This window comes from Cololabis saira, chromosome 14 (assembly GCF_033807715.1).
Source record: "Cololabis saira isolate AMF1-May2022 chromosome 14, fColSai1.1, whole genome shotgun sequence".
NCBI classification, from domain to species: domain Eukaryota; kingdom Metazoa; phylum Chordata; class Actinopteri; order Beloniformes; family Belonidae; genus Cololabis; species Cololabis saira.
This window is the reverse complement of record NC_084600.1, coordinates 16,326,671-16,344,319: the sequence shown is the minus strand read 5'-3', so window position 1 is coordinate 16,344,319 and position 17,649 is coordinate 16,326,671. Positions and strand designations below refer to the sequence as shown.

The following is a 17,649-nucleotide window of genomic DNA, read 5'->3' as shown; positions in this document are numbered from 1 at the left end:
TTGAGTTTGTCATGCAGTTGTTAATGAGACACTTTCGACTTCTGGTTTTGGTGGCAACTCTATATTTATTCTTTTATTTAAAATCATTGCAGAGAGAAACGTTAAGGACAACTATGCTATACAAATCGGACTCTTTCCCACATGTTCACACAAAATTGCACATTATCATCGGTATGATCAAACTCCCATTTAGTGATAGCAGACGGAACAGCAGACACCCTGCTTCTGTTAAAGGTGGTCCAGATGGATGCATATTTTATTAGTGATTCAGGTCTCTTTACCAAAAGTGAAGATATTAACAGCCATATAAAAGAAGCACGAATCCAATAGAAATAAATATGCCAAGTCATTTTAGATTAAATACACATGTTGATAAATCACTAACAAAAGATCAATGCCAAAAGTAAAAACAAGCAAAATAAATCATAGCCTTTAAAGTGTTTGTACAAGGTCATACCAAACTTATCTAAACCCAGAGCCAAGGAGGCTTTCCAAAAGCTTTACACCAAAAGGCATACATCGCCATACTTAAGTTGTTTAAGGAGGATTTGAGGGAATATATTAAGAATAAAAAAACAACTGTGGTTGAGAGAAACTTGAGGGATAAAATAACTCCACCACTGTGTCTGGGGCCGCACACATCTGGAAATATATGTACAGGGTCCTGTGACATCACAGATCCAATTAGGAGTAGACTTGTTCAGCTTCCCCATCTTTATCTCCACTCATTTTGAAGTTTTGCATTTGTAGTACCTTGGAAGCTGTAAAGCAGACTACCCTGTTGATGCCCTAAAAGCAGCTGCTGTAAACAGGGATGTAAAGACACAGCTGAAAGGGGTAACTTTGTACGTAATCCATGAGCTAATTTGATCCAAGCGCTGTACAGATTTCACCAACACCTCAGGAAATAAAGTCAAAATGTTGATTTTCTTTTTATTATGAGTAACATGTTGGGAAAAAGAAAATCCTCCTTGAAACACAAGAAAAAGAAAAAAAAACTATGACACTGCAGCTGTAGTTTTAAGGGGGGAAAAAAAATCTATGTAAATAAAAAAAGAATACAAAATGGAAGCCAAGGTTAAAAATAATCTATACCATCGGATATGTGCACGAGGAGGGGAAGGACGGTGAATATAGGAGATTAAAACTTGTAGTGTTTTTATCAAGGACTTTGATGATCTAGTGTGACTTAAGTTTCAGTGTTTGTTTCTATTTTTCATGCTTGTTGCTCTTTGCTTGTAAATGTTGAGAAGTGGCTCTGCAGGTAGAGGCCAGTCAAAGTTTAGAAAAAAAAACAAACAAAAACAATGTCGATCAATTGCAACGGCACACATGTCATACATCAAATATAAACATCCACATTGTGCTTATTAAGGTGGAAGCAATATTTAACTTTGTAAGAAATAATATCACTCTAAAACACATACCTCATTTTGATAACAGTGTATACACATTTTCTTGCTGTTTGGTTTAACGCATCAGCATTAGAGACAAAACTGCACTGCTGTGGCTTATTAATCCTGTACCAATATCAATTTTAAATACTGTGTCAATGCACGTGTGTTATAGTGCAAGTTTTCAATTTAACAGATGTGTGACTTTCAGAGCATGTGCAGCAGCAGATTTCACAGCTGCAAGGATAACGGATGTAGTGTTCTCACTCAAGTTGGACAACAGACAGGGGTGTAGTGAAGGGTACGTGTATGTAAAAAAGAGAGAGAGAGAGACTGGTTCCAGAAACGAAGCCTACAACAAAGGCATGAAGATTAGCAGGAGCACCCTCCTTCACTGACAGGCTGCTCTGGTGGCTTCTCCAACTTGATGTCAATCACTGCAGGGTTTAGGAGTTAAGGAACATCACAAAATACTGTAAATTTAAAAAAAACTCCTTTTGGTTAGGAAAGTGTTGCAGGGGAAACTAACGTCAAAACGAATAGTTTGAAATTAGACTCATTTTCAAGCTACACACTGTAAATATGCATATATGTGCACTACACGAACGAGAAGCAACATCATACAGTAACCGGTTGCAGAATTTACCAGACTAATCTTTAGACATTTGCCTCTTTAGAACTGCGTCTTGATTTTTAAACTTTTTTTTTTTGCTTCCTTGCCTCCTCTTGGGTTTTTGTCAGCTTGGCAGATCTTTAACCTTCTCCTATGCAATGCCACATCATTTTTATATTCAAGGATAAACAATTCAATTCAATATTATTTATATAGCGTCTAATACAACAAAAGTTGTCTCTAGACGCTTTCCAGAGACCCAGAACATGACCCCCGATAAACAAGAGTGACAGCTCCTGTTATTTTTCTTATTTCAGTTTAAGGCACAAAATAAGTTGTGATGCGCTTACTCTCATTAAACCGTGGTAACCTGTCTCACTTAAAATGTTACGGTAAAATGAATGGAGTCTGGATGCGAACTCTGTTGTGGGATGAAATGTTATTACAGATATTTATTTTATTTCATGTACCCACCGAAGTGGCTGGTAAGTTGTGCAAACTGTCTCTACACTACACAAAATAACCAGAATTGATGGGTGGCGAGTGCCAATTTCCAACCCTGTAACATATTAATTCAATTTGAGGATATTTTTCTGATTATGTGAACAGAAAAAGTTCAAAAACTTTCACAGCAATCACTTTTCAAGCTTAAAAAAGACTTTTGCTGCAGAGTTCCTTAAGTTATACAAAGTTAGAACTGTCTTTGGGAAGAATCTCTATGTGTCCTCAGAAAATAAATCTGAAGTGACGTGTAGGTTAAATGACAATGGTGAGATGTCACAGTGCCTCGCTGGTTTCCCCCCGTGGCAGGGAAAACCCAGTGACATGACATGATGCGACAGAGGAGAGCGAGCAAACTTTCAACTCTCTTCCGTCATGACGGACAAAGACGTGCACAAAAAGGATACTGTCCTCTCTACTCTTGTCTTGTGTGGTATCCATACCAGGGAGGGCAGCTGCCACACGACGGAAAAGCTGGAGGGAAAAGTGCATTTAGTCCATCAGGAATATATTCAAAGTAAGACAGAAAGAAGACCAACACAGCATGCTGTTCATAATCCCATTATATGATTATATGAAGTCCACTTGAAGCCCGTGGAGGAAAACACGCATCACATCCAAATTACTGCAATTAAGCAGTTTGTGCTTGAACTACTGCAAGGATGTGTCTGTGCTGCAAGTGGCTGGAAATATAAATGCTGATGTGTCTTACTCGAATCATCCACTAAAAGGCTGGAGGATTTTTTTAATAAGTGAAGTATTCTCATGAGATCTAAGATAAACACTTTCTATATTTATATGATGATACTGACCATGCAAATGCTCAAGCTGCGTCAAATGGAACTAGACTTGATAACATGCAAATTTGACAGAAACAAAAACAAAAACTGCTGCGGTGATCAGTGGAGTGTGGGTTATTGGTTTGCAAGCTCCGACCCCCTTCAGGGCTTTATGACCCAAAGTTGCCTGATGCCTGTGGCTAACAGAAGGGGCGAGAGCTTGTAAAACAAATCCATGCACCTCGTTAGAAGCTGATGTTGAAAGCACATCTCGTGAAGTAGAAGCCAATCAAAAGAGCATGAGTGCAATGAGCACACGAACATGGAGGTGCACACCCTCTACCTGTTTGACATTGTAGCCTGTCTTTGCACTTGTTTCAATAAACAGAACATTCATTTCTTTCGCTCTCTGTTCTCCTTCTTCTGTAGTTATCTGTCTGTGACGGGCAGCGACAAACAAAAACCAACCAACCAACAGATGCACATACAACCACACACACACGCAGACAGGAGGAAAACAAAAAACACATACACATAATATGATTACCCTCAAGTGGATTAACAAGCCGTGCCCCTTCCTGCTGCTACCACCACCACTGTTCAAGGCCCAAAGCTTCCTGAAAACTGCAACTAATCAATTTAGGAAACACAAATTTGTTTTCTAGTTGAGAGCAAGCTCAATATATTGACACGTTTCTGTTGTCTGTGAGGTAAACTGAGGCCTGCTGTTGCTTTGCTCAGCACACAGACGGAGAATACAGAGGCCTCATTAAAAAGTAAGAAATGTGGCTCAACAGCACTTTTAAAGTGAGTATATTTCTGTGTTAGACTGTGTTTCTCTGTTTGGCAACAAACAAACAAGATATAGATGAAAGCAAGTACTGGGGCAGGATCAGCTTTCAGGTGCCAAGTAAGTAATTCATTAGGAATACTCGCAGCCGGAGTGGCAGTTGTGAGCATTTTATTCAATGTCTTGCGGGCACCCTCCATAAGAAAGTGAAGAAAAACATCCCAAGAATGTTTAAAATCCACTGAAAATGTAGTATAAGGATGGATGCTTATGTTGTAACCACTTACATAGTGGATAAATGATTAAATACAATGTTTACTTCATCTAAATGGATTCAAGAAGACAGCCTTTTTGGAAGTGAGGCCTGGGTGGCAGCAACTGCAGCAGGACTACGGCGCACAGCTCGTGCAAAGCCTTACCTGCTTTACATTGTAGCCCGCTTTTGCACTAGTCTCAATAAACATTACATTTAGTTCTTTGGCTTTCCGCTCACCCTCTTCAATAGATACTTGCCTGTGGTAGATAAAGGGGTTAAAAAATGCACAGAGAAAGAAAATGCAACTTCATTTAACATGCAGAATAAATGTACGACACCGGACAACTTGGTATCTAATATGCAGTATATATAAATATTAATTAAAAAGTCAGTCATAGCTTTGACGACCATGAAGAAGACAGAGAAGCTGCTCTAATCCAGAGCTGCTTCGGGAAGATTAGCATTAATAAACGAGCTGCAGGAATCCGTAACTTAATCGCTCTTCACGGAGACCTGAATTACGTGGATGCAGAACGGAAAAACAACTTACCTTTTGTCAGCAAGGTCTGTCTTGTTTCCCACCAACATGATGATGACATCACTTCCTCTCTCTGTTCTTACATCATCAATCCATTTTGTGGTTTGCTGGAACGAGTTGACATCTGAAAACAAGACACGGGGGGTTGAACGCTCATGAGAGGAAGAGCCTTAGCTGTGAAAACATCTATGCTTGGGACAGAAATACGCTAGAAAGACATGTAATTCATACATCTTTAATAACGGAGACACATATATATTGATGACAACAAAAAGGCACCGCAAATGTGGCATCACCTACTTGTGATGTCGTACACTACGACAGCAGCAGCAGAGTCTCTTATGTAACTTGGGATGAGGCTTCGAAATCGCTCCTGTCCTGCTGTATCCCACAACTGCAACCTGATCTGTGGGGCAGGAAGAGGATGGGACGAAAAATAAAAGGGAGGAGGAAAAAGAAAACAACAGGGGATGCAAATGAAACAAGAAGAAAACAAATAGACAATGAGCTAAGTTCTTGTGGTCAAAAACAAACAAAGAAAAAAACAAAGTTAGATGGGGAAAAGATAGACAGGAAGTAGAGCATGCGGGTTGTGAATGACCGCCAGAGAGACCAAGCGGTTTGGGCCTGGGAGGGAAAGAAATAAAGTCACCCTTCACTTGTCATCAACCCTACTCTCCTGATCAAGTAAGGTGTTTAATTTCAAAAATGTGATGAGCGATAGATGGAGGGGTAGGAAGAAGAGGAAGACAACTTAAGTTGAGGAAGAAAGCACAAAATAAAAATGAGGACTGCAAAGGAGTTACATTATCCAGATAAGAGCAACAAAATGTGATTTTTTCAACAAACGTAACTATTTCAGGCCAAAAATAAAACTATTCTTCACAGGAGAAATCAGCAGCACAATGACCATTAACACTTGCAGCACAAAAAAAAAGTTACTTACTGTTCTGTCTTCAAGGTACATGGTTTTTGATAGGAAGTCTATTCCTATTGTTGCCTGGAAAATATAAATGCTTAAGTTGTACTTCAGAGCTGTATTCAATTTGCATTAATTTGCCTTGAAAATAATCAATATGCGTTGATGATCAACAAATGCAAACTCACTTGGTAGGTATTGTCAAAGCTGTCGTACATGAATCTAGTGATCAATGAAGTCTTTCCCACTGAAACACAAAAACAACAGAAAGGCTCGTTAGGATAAGTACAGATCTTACTTCATACACATTGCAACGCTTCTTGTCTTAATAATCAAAACAATTAAGCTTTCCTGACAAGGGTCACAAGGAAGAATAAGTGCGATTATTACTTCAATATACATTATTACAGTTGTTGTAACCAGCAGCCCAACAGCCAGATGTTTCATTTGTAATGATAGATCTCTTGTTTACAAGAGGCTGTAGCTCAAGAGGTCGAGCAGTCATTTAACAATCATAGAGTTGGTGGTTAAATCCCGTCGTCCACAGCCCTCGTACCTGGACTAGACCCTGAACCTCATATTTAATCCAGTGCATTCAGCGATGTGCAAGTGTGTGTATGACAGAGGGAGAAAGAAAAACAAAACAGGAAAAATAATTCATTTAGGTACGCACATTGACCATTCTCAAATTTAAATGCAGATAATTTAACTATTATGTATTTAACAATATCAGATTAATTGTGTTAATTTATTAAAATGAATCAATGTTTACTTTATCCCTCTAGTGATGGTCTGTAGTAGACACTTCAATATAATACAACTAAAATAGGCCTGAATTGACCCACAAAAGCATGTTTTGGTTGACATTTATTTTGAAAATGATAATGTTTATTAAAACAGTTCTATATTCAGACGTGTCAACATTAAACGTTTAATAGGTGTATTTAACATTTAGAAGCGAAACACTCCGTCTGCTCTGCCTCACACCGTTTTTGCTGAGCTCGAGTTACATTATCAGTTTCAATGTGGATCAGGACACAGTGACATGGCAGAAGCCAACACTACAAGGAGAGACAGATGATTACACACCGACTGACACAATGTTTGTTTGCCTTATCTTGATGAGGTACATTTTAGGATACAACACATGGGACAGATTAAAAAAAGAAAACCACTAACAGATAAGAAAATGAGCTCATGTGTTCCTAGAATAAAACAGCTCTGATCAGTATGAGTGCCAATACTACCAGTATTATGACTATGAGGTATTGCAAACTAATGCCTATCAATCACTGTAAACTAAATTTAACTTTTACATTATCAGCTCTTTAATTGCACCACAGCTAATATTGTCAAGATTGGGAAATTTCATGAAACAATTCAGGTTTATGCCACTAACCTGGAGTAAACCTGACGATAGTCTAATAATCCACCTAAACTTTATAAAAAGAAAAGGGCTTTATAATCAATGACATCCTTTGGATATGGATATCAGTCTAGTCTGCCACAAATGGGGAATAATTAGAAAATGATACTGTCACCCAGCTGTTTTCATTAACAATAAAGAAATATGATAATGCAGATATGATCAAAATGACCTCAAAAGACTTGTGAAGATACAATTAACTGCTAACACTTATCTGCCAGATAGCTTCATGTAAACAAAGGGCACGCATAGACGCTTTCTTTGCTTGCTTTTTGTCTTAGCTTTTGATATTGCTTATACTAAACTGGATTCTAATTATGTTTTGGTTTTTAACATGGTGTAGTGGGTAGAGTCAGCTGCTGATCAATCAAAGCTCTGCTCATGCTCAACTGTTCTTTGCAAGGACAGCAGACCCCATGTTGCCTCAGCCACTCTTAGTGCTCGTCCCAAGCTTGGATAAATGGTGAGTTGTGTCAAGACGGACATGAATCCTAAATCGCATCAATATCCTGAACACAATGATCCCCTCTAATGAACCCTAAAGTTTAGTTAGTCCAATACGAACACTCGTCTAGAAAATGGCACAGGACAAACGTTTTAAAAATGGCAAAAATCCAAAGTTTGCTTTGCAGAGCAGCAAGAATTTTCTAACAAATTACTGAAATACATAGATGCAAAGTACAATATATAAAAAATATATCCAGTTATGTGAATATCACCTTTCTTTATAGGCCCCATGTTTTATACAATATGACATGGCAAGTAGCAGGAGATGTGATTTTGTTTGATTGTTTGAAAACAGTTTAACTTATTTAACACATAATTTCCCTTTTTTCTGTTGGGCTTTTTAATCTTAATCCAAGCTGAATTCGAAGAGCATTTACACAAAGGGACAGGTGAGCTTGAATCTGTCTAAAGCAACTCTACATACACCCTAAATACACTGAACTCAACACCAGGGGTCTCCAACCCTGGTCCTCGAGAGCTACTGTCCTGCATGTTTTATGTTTCTCTGCTTCAAAACAACCACGACAGACACGACTGTGTCATTAACAGTGTTGTCTAAACCTTGATGACAAGCTGATGACCATAAATGAGAATCAGGAAACATCTAAACCATGAAGGACAGCAGCTCTTGAGGACCAGGGTTGGACACCCCTGCTCCACACTAGTTGTTGGTAAACAGCCGTAGGAAGCTTTAGGATGTCAGCAATAGATTGGACAGCATAACAAACCCCTTCCCTGTTGACAAGTTCATGATTAAGTATGCTTAAGATTCCCCCTTCCCCCAACTTATTACAGTCCCTGCATGAGCAGCCTGCTCACTTGGACTGGAAAGGGGGATAATGAGAGGGAACACGGCAGGAATGCCATTTGGCAGGTTTGGGTAATTGGGAAGTGCCCCGAAGCTAGTAAAATTGATTTATGTAATCAGTTTAAGACTGCATGACTACTTCTTAAACAGCATTATGATAAAAAATAACAAATCTGTAGTAAACCTCTAGCTGAAGTTGTAAATTACAAACGGGAGTAACTAGTTTGTGACGGACTACTTTTTTTCCGCCGCTTCACTGACGCATCTCTGCGACTCAGTAGCATGTAAAGTCTTGAAACCACGGCACACCTATCAAATTCGTCAACAGCAGGGGTGAAAGTAAGCCGGATGGAACGCGTTTTGGGCAGAGTGGGAGGAGAGAAAAGAGTGGAGAGGACAGATGATCCACCTGTGTTATTCCCAGCTTACTGATGCTCACAACATGACCAGAAACTAATCAAATTAGGGCTGGGCGATATGGACCAAAAGTCATATCTCGATATTTTCTAGCTGAATGGCGATACTCGATATATATCGATATTTTTTCTGTGCCATAATTGGAGTTTCCCCCAAAGCATTATAGCATAGCATCTCTGTTAGCTTCATTTTGTTCTGAGGCAAACCCTTAAAAAAACAGTCAGTTTTAATACAAAGCCTCGTGCCAAATGTCACACAGGTACCTTTATTAACAGAGGTCTGCACAATATCAAAATGTATAAAACAAATGAAATAAAAATAATGCCTGCATATATAGCATAAAAATGCTTCTTGAATAAAATAAAACAAATATCCCTTTCCTGCATAACAATTAAATTAAAATACACTGTGCAATTAATACAATGTAGACAGTAACAGGCAGACTTTTCCACTGAGGTCGACAGTTGTGCAAATAACAAAAAATTTGTGCAAATCTCAAATAAAACATTCAAGTAAATTTGTCACAAAATAAGCTAAATCAAAATCATTAAAAAAAAAAAAAAAAATGTAATCGATATAAACGATATTGTCTCGTACCATATCGCGTTTGAAAATATATCGATATATATTAAAATCTCGATATATCGCCCAGCCCTAAATTAAATGTTAACCAAAAGACAAGCACAAGCATTAACGTTATATATACACCGCTGTAATGTAAAGAGCAGCCCACACGGCATCCTGGTGGCAGAACACACAAGAATATACAGTGAACACATACAATTGTCATCAAAACGCAGAGAAAGAATTACGACATATTTAAGAGAAATAGGGGGTCCGACTCCGAAGTTAGAGATGAAGAAAAGAGGAAAGAAGCAGCAGCAGAACCAAAAAGATTGGGTAGACTATTGACAGAATTAAGGGCCATCTAACTAAATAATGTTAAGCCTAAAAATGTTAAACTTTACTGTCTCTGAACGCACGCACGCACGCACGCACGCACGCACGCACGCACGCACGCACGCACGCACGCACGCACATAAACTATAAACATAGTAAAACTAGTCTTGTTTACCTATTGTGAACAAATCATTCAGATTTCTTCACAATAATTCTGTTCTGCAATTACTTACATGAAAATAAATGTTCAATCAAATTCAAGCACTTTTCAAGCACTTTCAAGGGTCATTTTCAAAATCTTCAAGCACCTTATCTCTGGGGTAAAATATCTACAGGAATATATATATACTCAATTATTTTTTCCGCTTTTTATCACAATTATGTACATTGTATTGTGCTGTAAAAATCTAGTTATGTTTCATCTTACTGATTTTATTTCTCCTTGTAATAAACTATACAGTCTGATCCCAATTTTGTGAAAGACACAGTTATAATTTCAAGCACTTTCAAGCACTTAAACTAAAATTCAAGCACTTTTCAGGCCTTGAAAACACAACATTGAAATTCAAACACTTTCAAGGATTTTAAGCACCCGTAGGAACCCTGATGTTTTGCAATAAATTATGCTCTGTGTCTTACTAGAGCTGGGTATCATCACTGACCTCCCGATACGATACGATTCCGATACACTAGGTCCCAAGACGATACGATTTCCGATACGATATCGATATTCTAATTACAATAATGGAATAACGTGATCCTTCCATCGCTATGTCCGGCCAGAGAAGCCTCACCCTGACTGGTGGAAAGAAGCGGCCTGCTCACTCCTCAGGTTAAGGAGGAGACTTGAGCTCAGTGTAGGGCCTCCCGGGGTTGGTAGAGGGAGCAATTCCCAGGACTGACTTAGCAAGGAGCACTGGGTGATAAAACGGGGGGGAAAAAAAAAAATCGGGATTTAAAAAAAAAAAAAAAAAAAAAAAAAAAAAAATCTTTTTTTTTTTAATCGATACTTGGATTTATGTATCGATAATCGTTCCTACACATGTATATCGATAAAATATCGATATATCGATATTTTTAACCCACCCCTATGTCTTACTACACTTAAGTCATTTTAAAATTGTAATATTGAATTTGTGTCTGAGGTTTAGTTTAAGTTTATTTTGGTCATGACATCACAAAAAAAAGAATAAAAATAGGACAAACATCAAAATAGTCAATAATCAAAAAGGTTTCCAATATACAAATAACATCTAGACCGAAAAAGGTGTAGGCTCAAGCAAAACTTATTCATTGCCTACCCTCAAAAGGATTATTTAAAGTAATGAAATAAAAGCAAGAAGTAAGAGATAAGACTGCCAGTAAAACAAATTGCCTCCATGGGGATAAAAAAGATTCCTCGAAAAATAAGAAAGAAAGAAAGAAAGAAAAAATGATCTGTGCAGTTTTGAAGTCCACCAGTTCATTGAATTTGAGCTAATTTGTGTCTATAAATAATTGGCTGCTTTTATTCAACTTTGTTTATGAGTCGAATTGCTTTTTTTTGGAGTAAGAATATTGGTTTCGTGATTGTCTTAAATGTGTGTGTCCCCATACTTCTATACAGTATGTTATATATGGTTTTATTAAAGATTGATACAGGAGTTTTAGTGAGTTTAATGTTAGAATATTTTTACATTTATATAGAATTGCAATGGTTTGTGATATTTTGTTTTTTAAGAAGTTGACGTGAGGCTTCCAGCACAGCTTATGGTCAATAACCACTCCAAGAAACTTGTTAACAAAAACTCTTTCCACTTCCACATTATCAATAGAGATTTGTACACGTTGATTAGGTCGATTTCCAAAAATAATACATTTAGATTTACTTATATTTAATGATAACTTATTCACATCAAACCACCTTTTTATTTTTTTAAGGTTGGGCCCGTGGGGGGGGTTAGTTCCTACAAGAACTTTATCCTACTTTCAGGTCAATAACTCAATCCCACAGACATGACCAGAGGTAGGTACTAGTAACGAGCTACATCTACTCCGTTACTTTTACTCTGTTACTTGTACTTGAGTTGATTTGTGAAGAAGAAACTGTTACTCTTACTCCGCTACATTAGGCCACGTTGAGCTCGTTACTTTTCTTTTATCCGCGTACGCGTCAATCTCATGACATCACTGAGTGATTCTTTGGGAAAAATGTTTGTTTTTGCATGTTTTGTCACATATACACAGACTCAAACACACACACAGAGTTTATATGAGTTCATGGGCTTGTTCTAGTTCTGACTGGTTAAAAAAGAAAAGTACCGGTACTACTGCTACTAGTGCTACTTGTGCTTAATTAATTTTTTTATTCTGTTATTTTATTTATTTTATTATTTATTAAAGTATTTGAATTTACTTTAATATTATTTTAATTTAAGCTATTTTTTATTTTATTAATTTTATTATTTTATTGATTTAATTTGCCTGAAGATGATTATTTTGTACTTTTGTCTGTTTGAATGGTTGTGTTAAAAAAATAAATCAGACGTTACTCAACAGTTACTCAGTACTTGAGTAGTTTTTTCACCATATCATCCCCAATATAAGAGGATCTAACCACAGTACATACAGGACTGTCTCAGAAAATTAGAATATTGTGATAAAGTTCTTTATTTTCTGTAATGCAATTAAAAAAACAAAAATGTCATATTATACCACTATGGTCACTCTATTTTAAATTTTTGTTAATATTCTTATATTTATATATTTTTTGTACATACGAGACGTACCTCATTTATCTACTTTTATTTTATTATATCATTCTATTTGGTACTTTCGGTACGTCTTGCTGCTCAGTTGTTCTTGCAATTGCCCCTCGGGGATAAATAAAGTTTTTCTGAATCTGAAGTACCTTTTTACTTTCACTCAAGTAATTATTTTGATGACTACTTTTTACTTCTACTTGAGTCATATTATTCTAAAGTAACAGTACTTTTACTTGAGTACAATGTTTGGTTCCTCTACCAGCTCTGGACATGTTCACCTGAAAGAGAGTGAACAGTTCAAAGCCAGTGTTGACAGGTATCAGGTATGCTGCCATTCTTAAGGCTGATTTATGGTTCCGCGTTACACCAACGCAGAGCCTACGCCATTGGGTACGTGGCGACGCGGACCGTACGGCGTAGGCTCTGCGTCGATTTAACGCGTAACCATAATTTAGGCTTTAGCCGGCTGATCACCAGACATTCCGATGGACTAGAGTGAATATTAAATGATAAATGACACCTGTTTGACTCCAAGCAGCTAACTTACCACTCTGTTCCCCGAGGAAGACCAGTTTGAACTTCCTTAAAGGGTTTCCGAAGTCTCCGGCCGCAGACATGACTCCCCGACAGCTCCACGCTTAGCAGCTAATGCTAACTAACTACTTGTTGTCAGCGATATATACAAAATAAATACAAGTCTGGGTCCGTCACGCTTTTAGTGATTATTTACAACCCTTTTATGGGGCTTTCTGGTGAGGTTTGCTGCGCTACGATCCCTATTTTATACCGGTGTTTAACTCTGTAAGAACTGCTGCTGCTGACAACTCTGGAGCCGGATCTTCTTCTCCCAGGAATACCGCGGAGGGATCTGCCGGCGATGTGATTAGGCTGCCCTCTACAGGAATAGAAGAGCAGCGTGAGAAATATAGAATAGGGTCAAAGACGTGACGCTTACTTTTTCTGTCCGATGGAACTTTTTACCTAATAATAAACATAAAAATGAATAAAAAATATAACATGTATGTCTAATACGTTCCTTCTACATGTGCCCACTCTTATTTTATTTAAACATGTTGGTTATAGACCCCTTTCCAGCCTACGTCATCACAGGATGCGCGCGCATTGTTGCGGCGGAAGTGCTGAAGAAGTTGTATGAGTTTGACTGGAGCGAGGGAAGATTTGTTTCTTAAGTTGCGTTTTTGGAGTTGCAGTAACGTTATAGAAGAACAACATGCCCACCAGCTGTTGTGTGTACGGGTGTACAAATCGAAATCCCGAGGAACATAATTTTTTTGCAATTCCCAGAGGAAACAGGCCATTTAAAAGCACCGTAGGAGCCTGTGGCTGCAAGCATCAAAGAACCGACTGGACCGAGGATCATCAAGCATGCCCGCGTTTGCAGTGCTCATTTCATACCTGGTGAGTTATCGTGGCTATCTGGTTTAGCTTTACTTAAATGCCTTTAATTGAGTAACTGTAGGTAGAGTAAGTGTGTTGTAAGTGTTTGCTACCATAGACTATAAGTTTACTACTAGTACTAACTCATACAGCTGAGAGCTTCAGTGTGGTGTACATAATAATAATTAATATTATTAATATTATAGATCCATGGGTGTACAGCAGCTCCACGTAACTTAACAGCTTTAACCTCTAGCATCATTGTTGTTTAGGATGTGTGCCCTGGTTGTCTTTTCTCTGATTTGAGCATCTCAGAACACTTAAGAAACTTGAAAAGTGGTTATCTGGTGTTATTTGGCTAATGTGTATCTTTCTTTTTACAGGTGAGATGTCACTGGACCACGAGAGTCCTGATTTTGTACCCTCTATTTTTTCATACACTAAACAAAACCAAAACCCCGATGCAAAGATCAAAAGGTAAAATACAATAAATGAGACCTAGCTGTTTGTGTTTTTAGCTTAACCTAATGACATGATTAACTCATGAATATTAAGGGTTTACTTATTTTGGTATTAAGCAAACCATAACTGATAATTAAGATGGGGATGTATTGTTTACAGCTTGAGATCAGTATTTTTGTTCATTTGAGTTTTTTTATGTGAAGGTACCAAAGAAAAAAGAAATGGAGTGAAAGACTTCTGGTTGCTCCACCAAATCAACCTGCTCCTGCTCCTGGAACTCCAGAGGAAGTCACCAGCATGGATCACAGTCCTAGTAAGTGTAGCCACTGTTGTCATTTCAAGTCTCATTGCATTGTATAATGGTTCAACCATGTTGAGTATTCTCCCCCTATGCTGATCTCCACATCCATTCTTTTCTTTACAACCCATATTTATGCACAGTGTAGACTAACACAGTTGCAATTAATCTTAGGTCTATGTATGTGACAAATAAAATCTCCTTGTCCCTATCTGTTTCTCCTCTCCTATTCACAACTGTCCTCTACTGATTCCAATGCCCCTCTTATGTTCTCTATACACCTCTCCATCCATCCATCCATCCATCCATCCATCCATCCATCCATCCATCCATCCATCTTGTCTTCAATTCTCAACTGTTCTTTTTTCTGCTAAAGCTGAAGAGGACATCCCAGTCACGAGGACAGAATACAATGACCTGAACCTGAGGTACACGAGCTGAAGAGAGACCACGTCAACCTGCAGGAAAAGTATCAACAGCTGCAAGATGAAAATGAGAGACTTAAAGAGGAGCTGAAGAAGTCTACATTTTCATACTCAAATATTAAGTGCAACATGGTACAACTGTTTATCACTAGAATAACATCTGTAGCTCTCTCTACAGGATCATCTTTTGATAGTGTTAATGAAATTAAGGTTGCAGCTCAGGGTGCCACCCTTCGCATTCCAGCTTTCACCAAAGGCAAACGGCAACTTTCTGCACAGGTCGACACATCAAGACAACTGTCACGTGTCAGGATACATGTTGAACATGTTATAGGGAGATGGAAGAACTTCAGAATTTTGCAGACAAGAATTCCACTGTCACAGGCTGACCTTCTAGATGATTGTTATTGTGTGTGCTAGTCTCACAAACCTTAGCAAAAGTGTTCTGAAAAAATCTAAGAAATAAGGGTTCTGAATAATAACATCAAGTCTTGACATTTTTTTATTTTCTCATCAGTGATTTGGAGCTGTGGCTATGAATTGAATATCAGCCATTAATGATTTACTTGACTATTAAAATTTTGCTAATAAACTACCAGAGTTATTTGTTTTTTCCTCACTGATTGTGTAAATGTATTGATTATTTTCTCTTTTTAAAGCTACAAACATCCAACTTCCACAGCTGTAAATATGCTGCACAAATATACATATATTCACTATATGTGTTGTATATCAAACTCAGGTATAATATAGATATATTAATCCCCACTCAAATAAAAATAATGAATTTACCTAAAAATAATGAACTAAGTTTTAAAAAACAGTATTTTGCATTATATGCCTTTTAATGTTTTTCTTTTTATCATATTAGTGGGAATAGGTTTCTGTAAATTAATGGTGATAATGTGAGATGCAGGATGGATAATAAAGCTCATATAATTTTTCATTTTTATTTTTTTTTTAAATAACTATCAACTTCATTCAGCCAGCACAGACAAAGGTACACATGACATGGCTTCCATTCAAAGGCAATGCTTAATGAAACTCATTAAGAAACAGTAAATTAACAAAAATAAGATAAATTAAATAAATATGAAATAATAAAATAACTTAAAATGTCTAGTGTATAAAATACATTCAGTTGTCATAATTCTTTACAAACTTCAGCTGTGACAGCTGCTGACAGTGTCGCAGCTTCTCCTGAGTGTAAACACTAGGTTTCTCAACCAAATACAGATGAATATCCGGCCATTGGACATCGGGCCACTTTGTGATATCTTCCTCCGGGAAGGAAGTTGCTTTCCATCCGCCAAAGTTAGTTTAGTAACGTAATTTCCACGATCTTTTTCCGTCAATCGGGTGGTGTAAACTGTCATGAACTCCGTCTTTCTGCCGCAACAATGCGCGCGCAGCTCGCTTGTTTACAAACACGGAAAGGGGTCTATTGGTCATTTTCTGCCATCTGAAGTGTGAAAACATCATGTGGGGTGACCGTCCGGCCTTGACTTCTGTTTGGACAACTGGTTTTAAATCACATTAAAACAATTTAAAAATAATGCTTGCCCTATTGGGCATACTTTCAAACTTGTTTTAGATTTATTGACAAAGTTATGGAACATTTGTACACACATTTCCATCATAATACACAAACTAATATTGTCCGAATATGTTCATTGTCTGAATTATCATCTGGGGTGACCATGAAAAAAATACAATTGAGGGAGTTTTATATTGACAATCATCTCAAAGAGGATGTTGCATCAGCCAGTTACTCTATGAGGGTCCCAGAGAGACAACCTGCAGGTCAGTAGTTTCTCTCTCCTTTACAAATAAATCCTCTTTCCAACTGCTGCAGTGTATACGTCACATTTTGATATCATGTGGGGTGACCACCCTAAAACTGTAAATAATTCGTTTTATTTGCAAATCTATATTTTGAAGGTAAATTTGTTAGTGATATGGGGTGAGAAGTAGCTAGCTTAGATCATATAGCTAACTGTTAGCCTGTTATATTTGATTAAACTTGAAAGCATCATGTGGGGTGACCACCTGTCATGTGGGGTAACCAACAAATGGCAATTCTGTATCAAATTCAAAATTGAATGTCTATCAGTTTTGGTTCAAATATAAATTATTGGTATAGCATGCATAAGTGGATACACCTTGTACACATTTTAAATCAGTTTTATGAATTTTAGAGTAAGTAAGAGGGTGACACTGCCATTATGGATAGAATGTATTTAAAAATGGTTTTCAAAAAATGAAAGGAAAAATGTGTCTATCTTTCTTGAACAGTTAATTTAATTACTGATACTTATTAAAATATAAATTTTGTTATGGAAATCTATTAATTTTGAGATAAATGGTCGCCCCAAATGACGGTTTAAAGGTTTAAAAACACTAAAATACCTTTGTTTGAAGTTTTCACATACATGTATGTGTACTCTACATTTCAAATGTTTGGAAAATGGCCA

At 37.4% G+C, this 17,649-nt stretch overlaps 1 protein-coding gene and 1 long non-coding RNA gene across 3 annotated transcripts; one reads left to right on the top strand and one right to left on the bottom strand.

The window, feature by feature from the left end:
• Positions 1–45: 45 nt before the first annotated feature.
• LOC133459718 (ras-related protein Rab-6A) lies at positions 46–13,436 on the bottom strand. 2 transcript variants are annotated; one of them, XM_061739938.1, is made up of 8 exons: positions 13,140–13,436; positions 5,979–6,037; positions 5,818–5,871; positions 5,172–5,277; positions 4,884–4,995; positions 4,497–4,590; positions 2,916–2,982; positions 46–1,831 (listed from the first exon to the last, which is right to left on the bottom strand). In XM_061739938.1, exons 1-8 carry the CDS (start codon positions 13,207–13,209, stop codon positions 1,767–1,769), a joined length of 627 nt encoding a protein of 208 aa, XP_061595922.1. In that variant the 5' UTR covers positions 13,210–13,436; the 3' UTR covers positions 46–1,766. The 2 variants fall into 2 exon arrangements, with proteins under 2 accessions (XP_061595922.1, XP_061595923.1); XM_061739939.1 differs by lacking the exon at positions 4,497–4,590 and adding an exon at positions 3,631–3,724.
• A 976-nt stretch (positions 13,437–14,412) lies between these two features.
• Positions 14,413–15,178, top strand: LOC133460308 (uncharacterized). The gene is made up of 3 exons (XR_009784100.1): positions 14,413–14,467; positions 14,656–14,765; positions 15,127–15,178. It is a non-coding gene; the product is annotated as an uncharacterized LOC133460308 (long non-coding RNA).
• Positions 15,179–17,649: the final 2,471 nt, after the last annotated feature.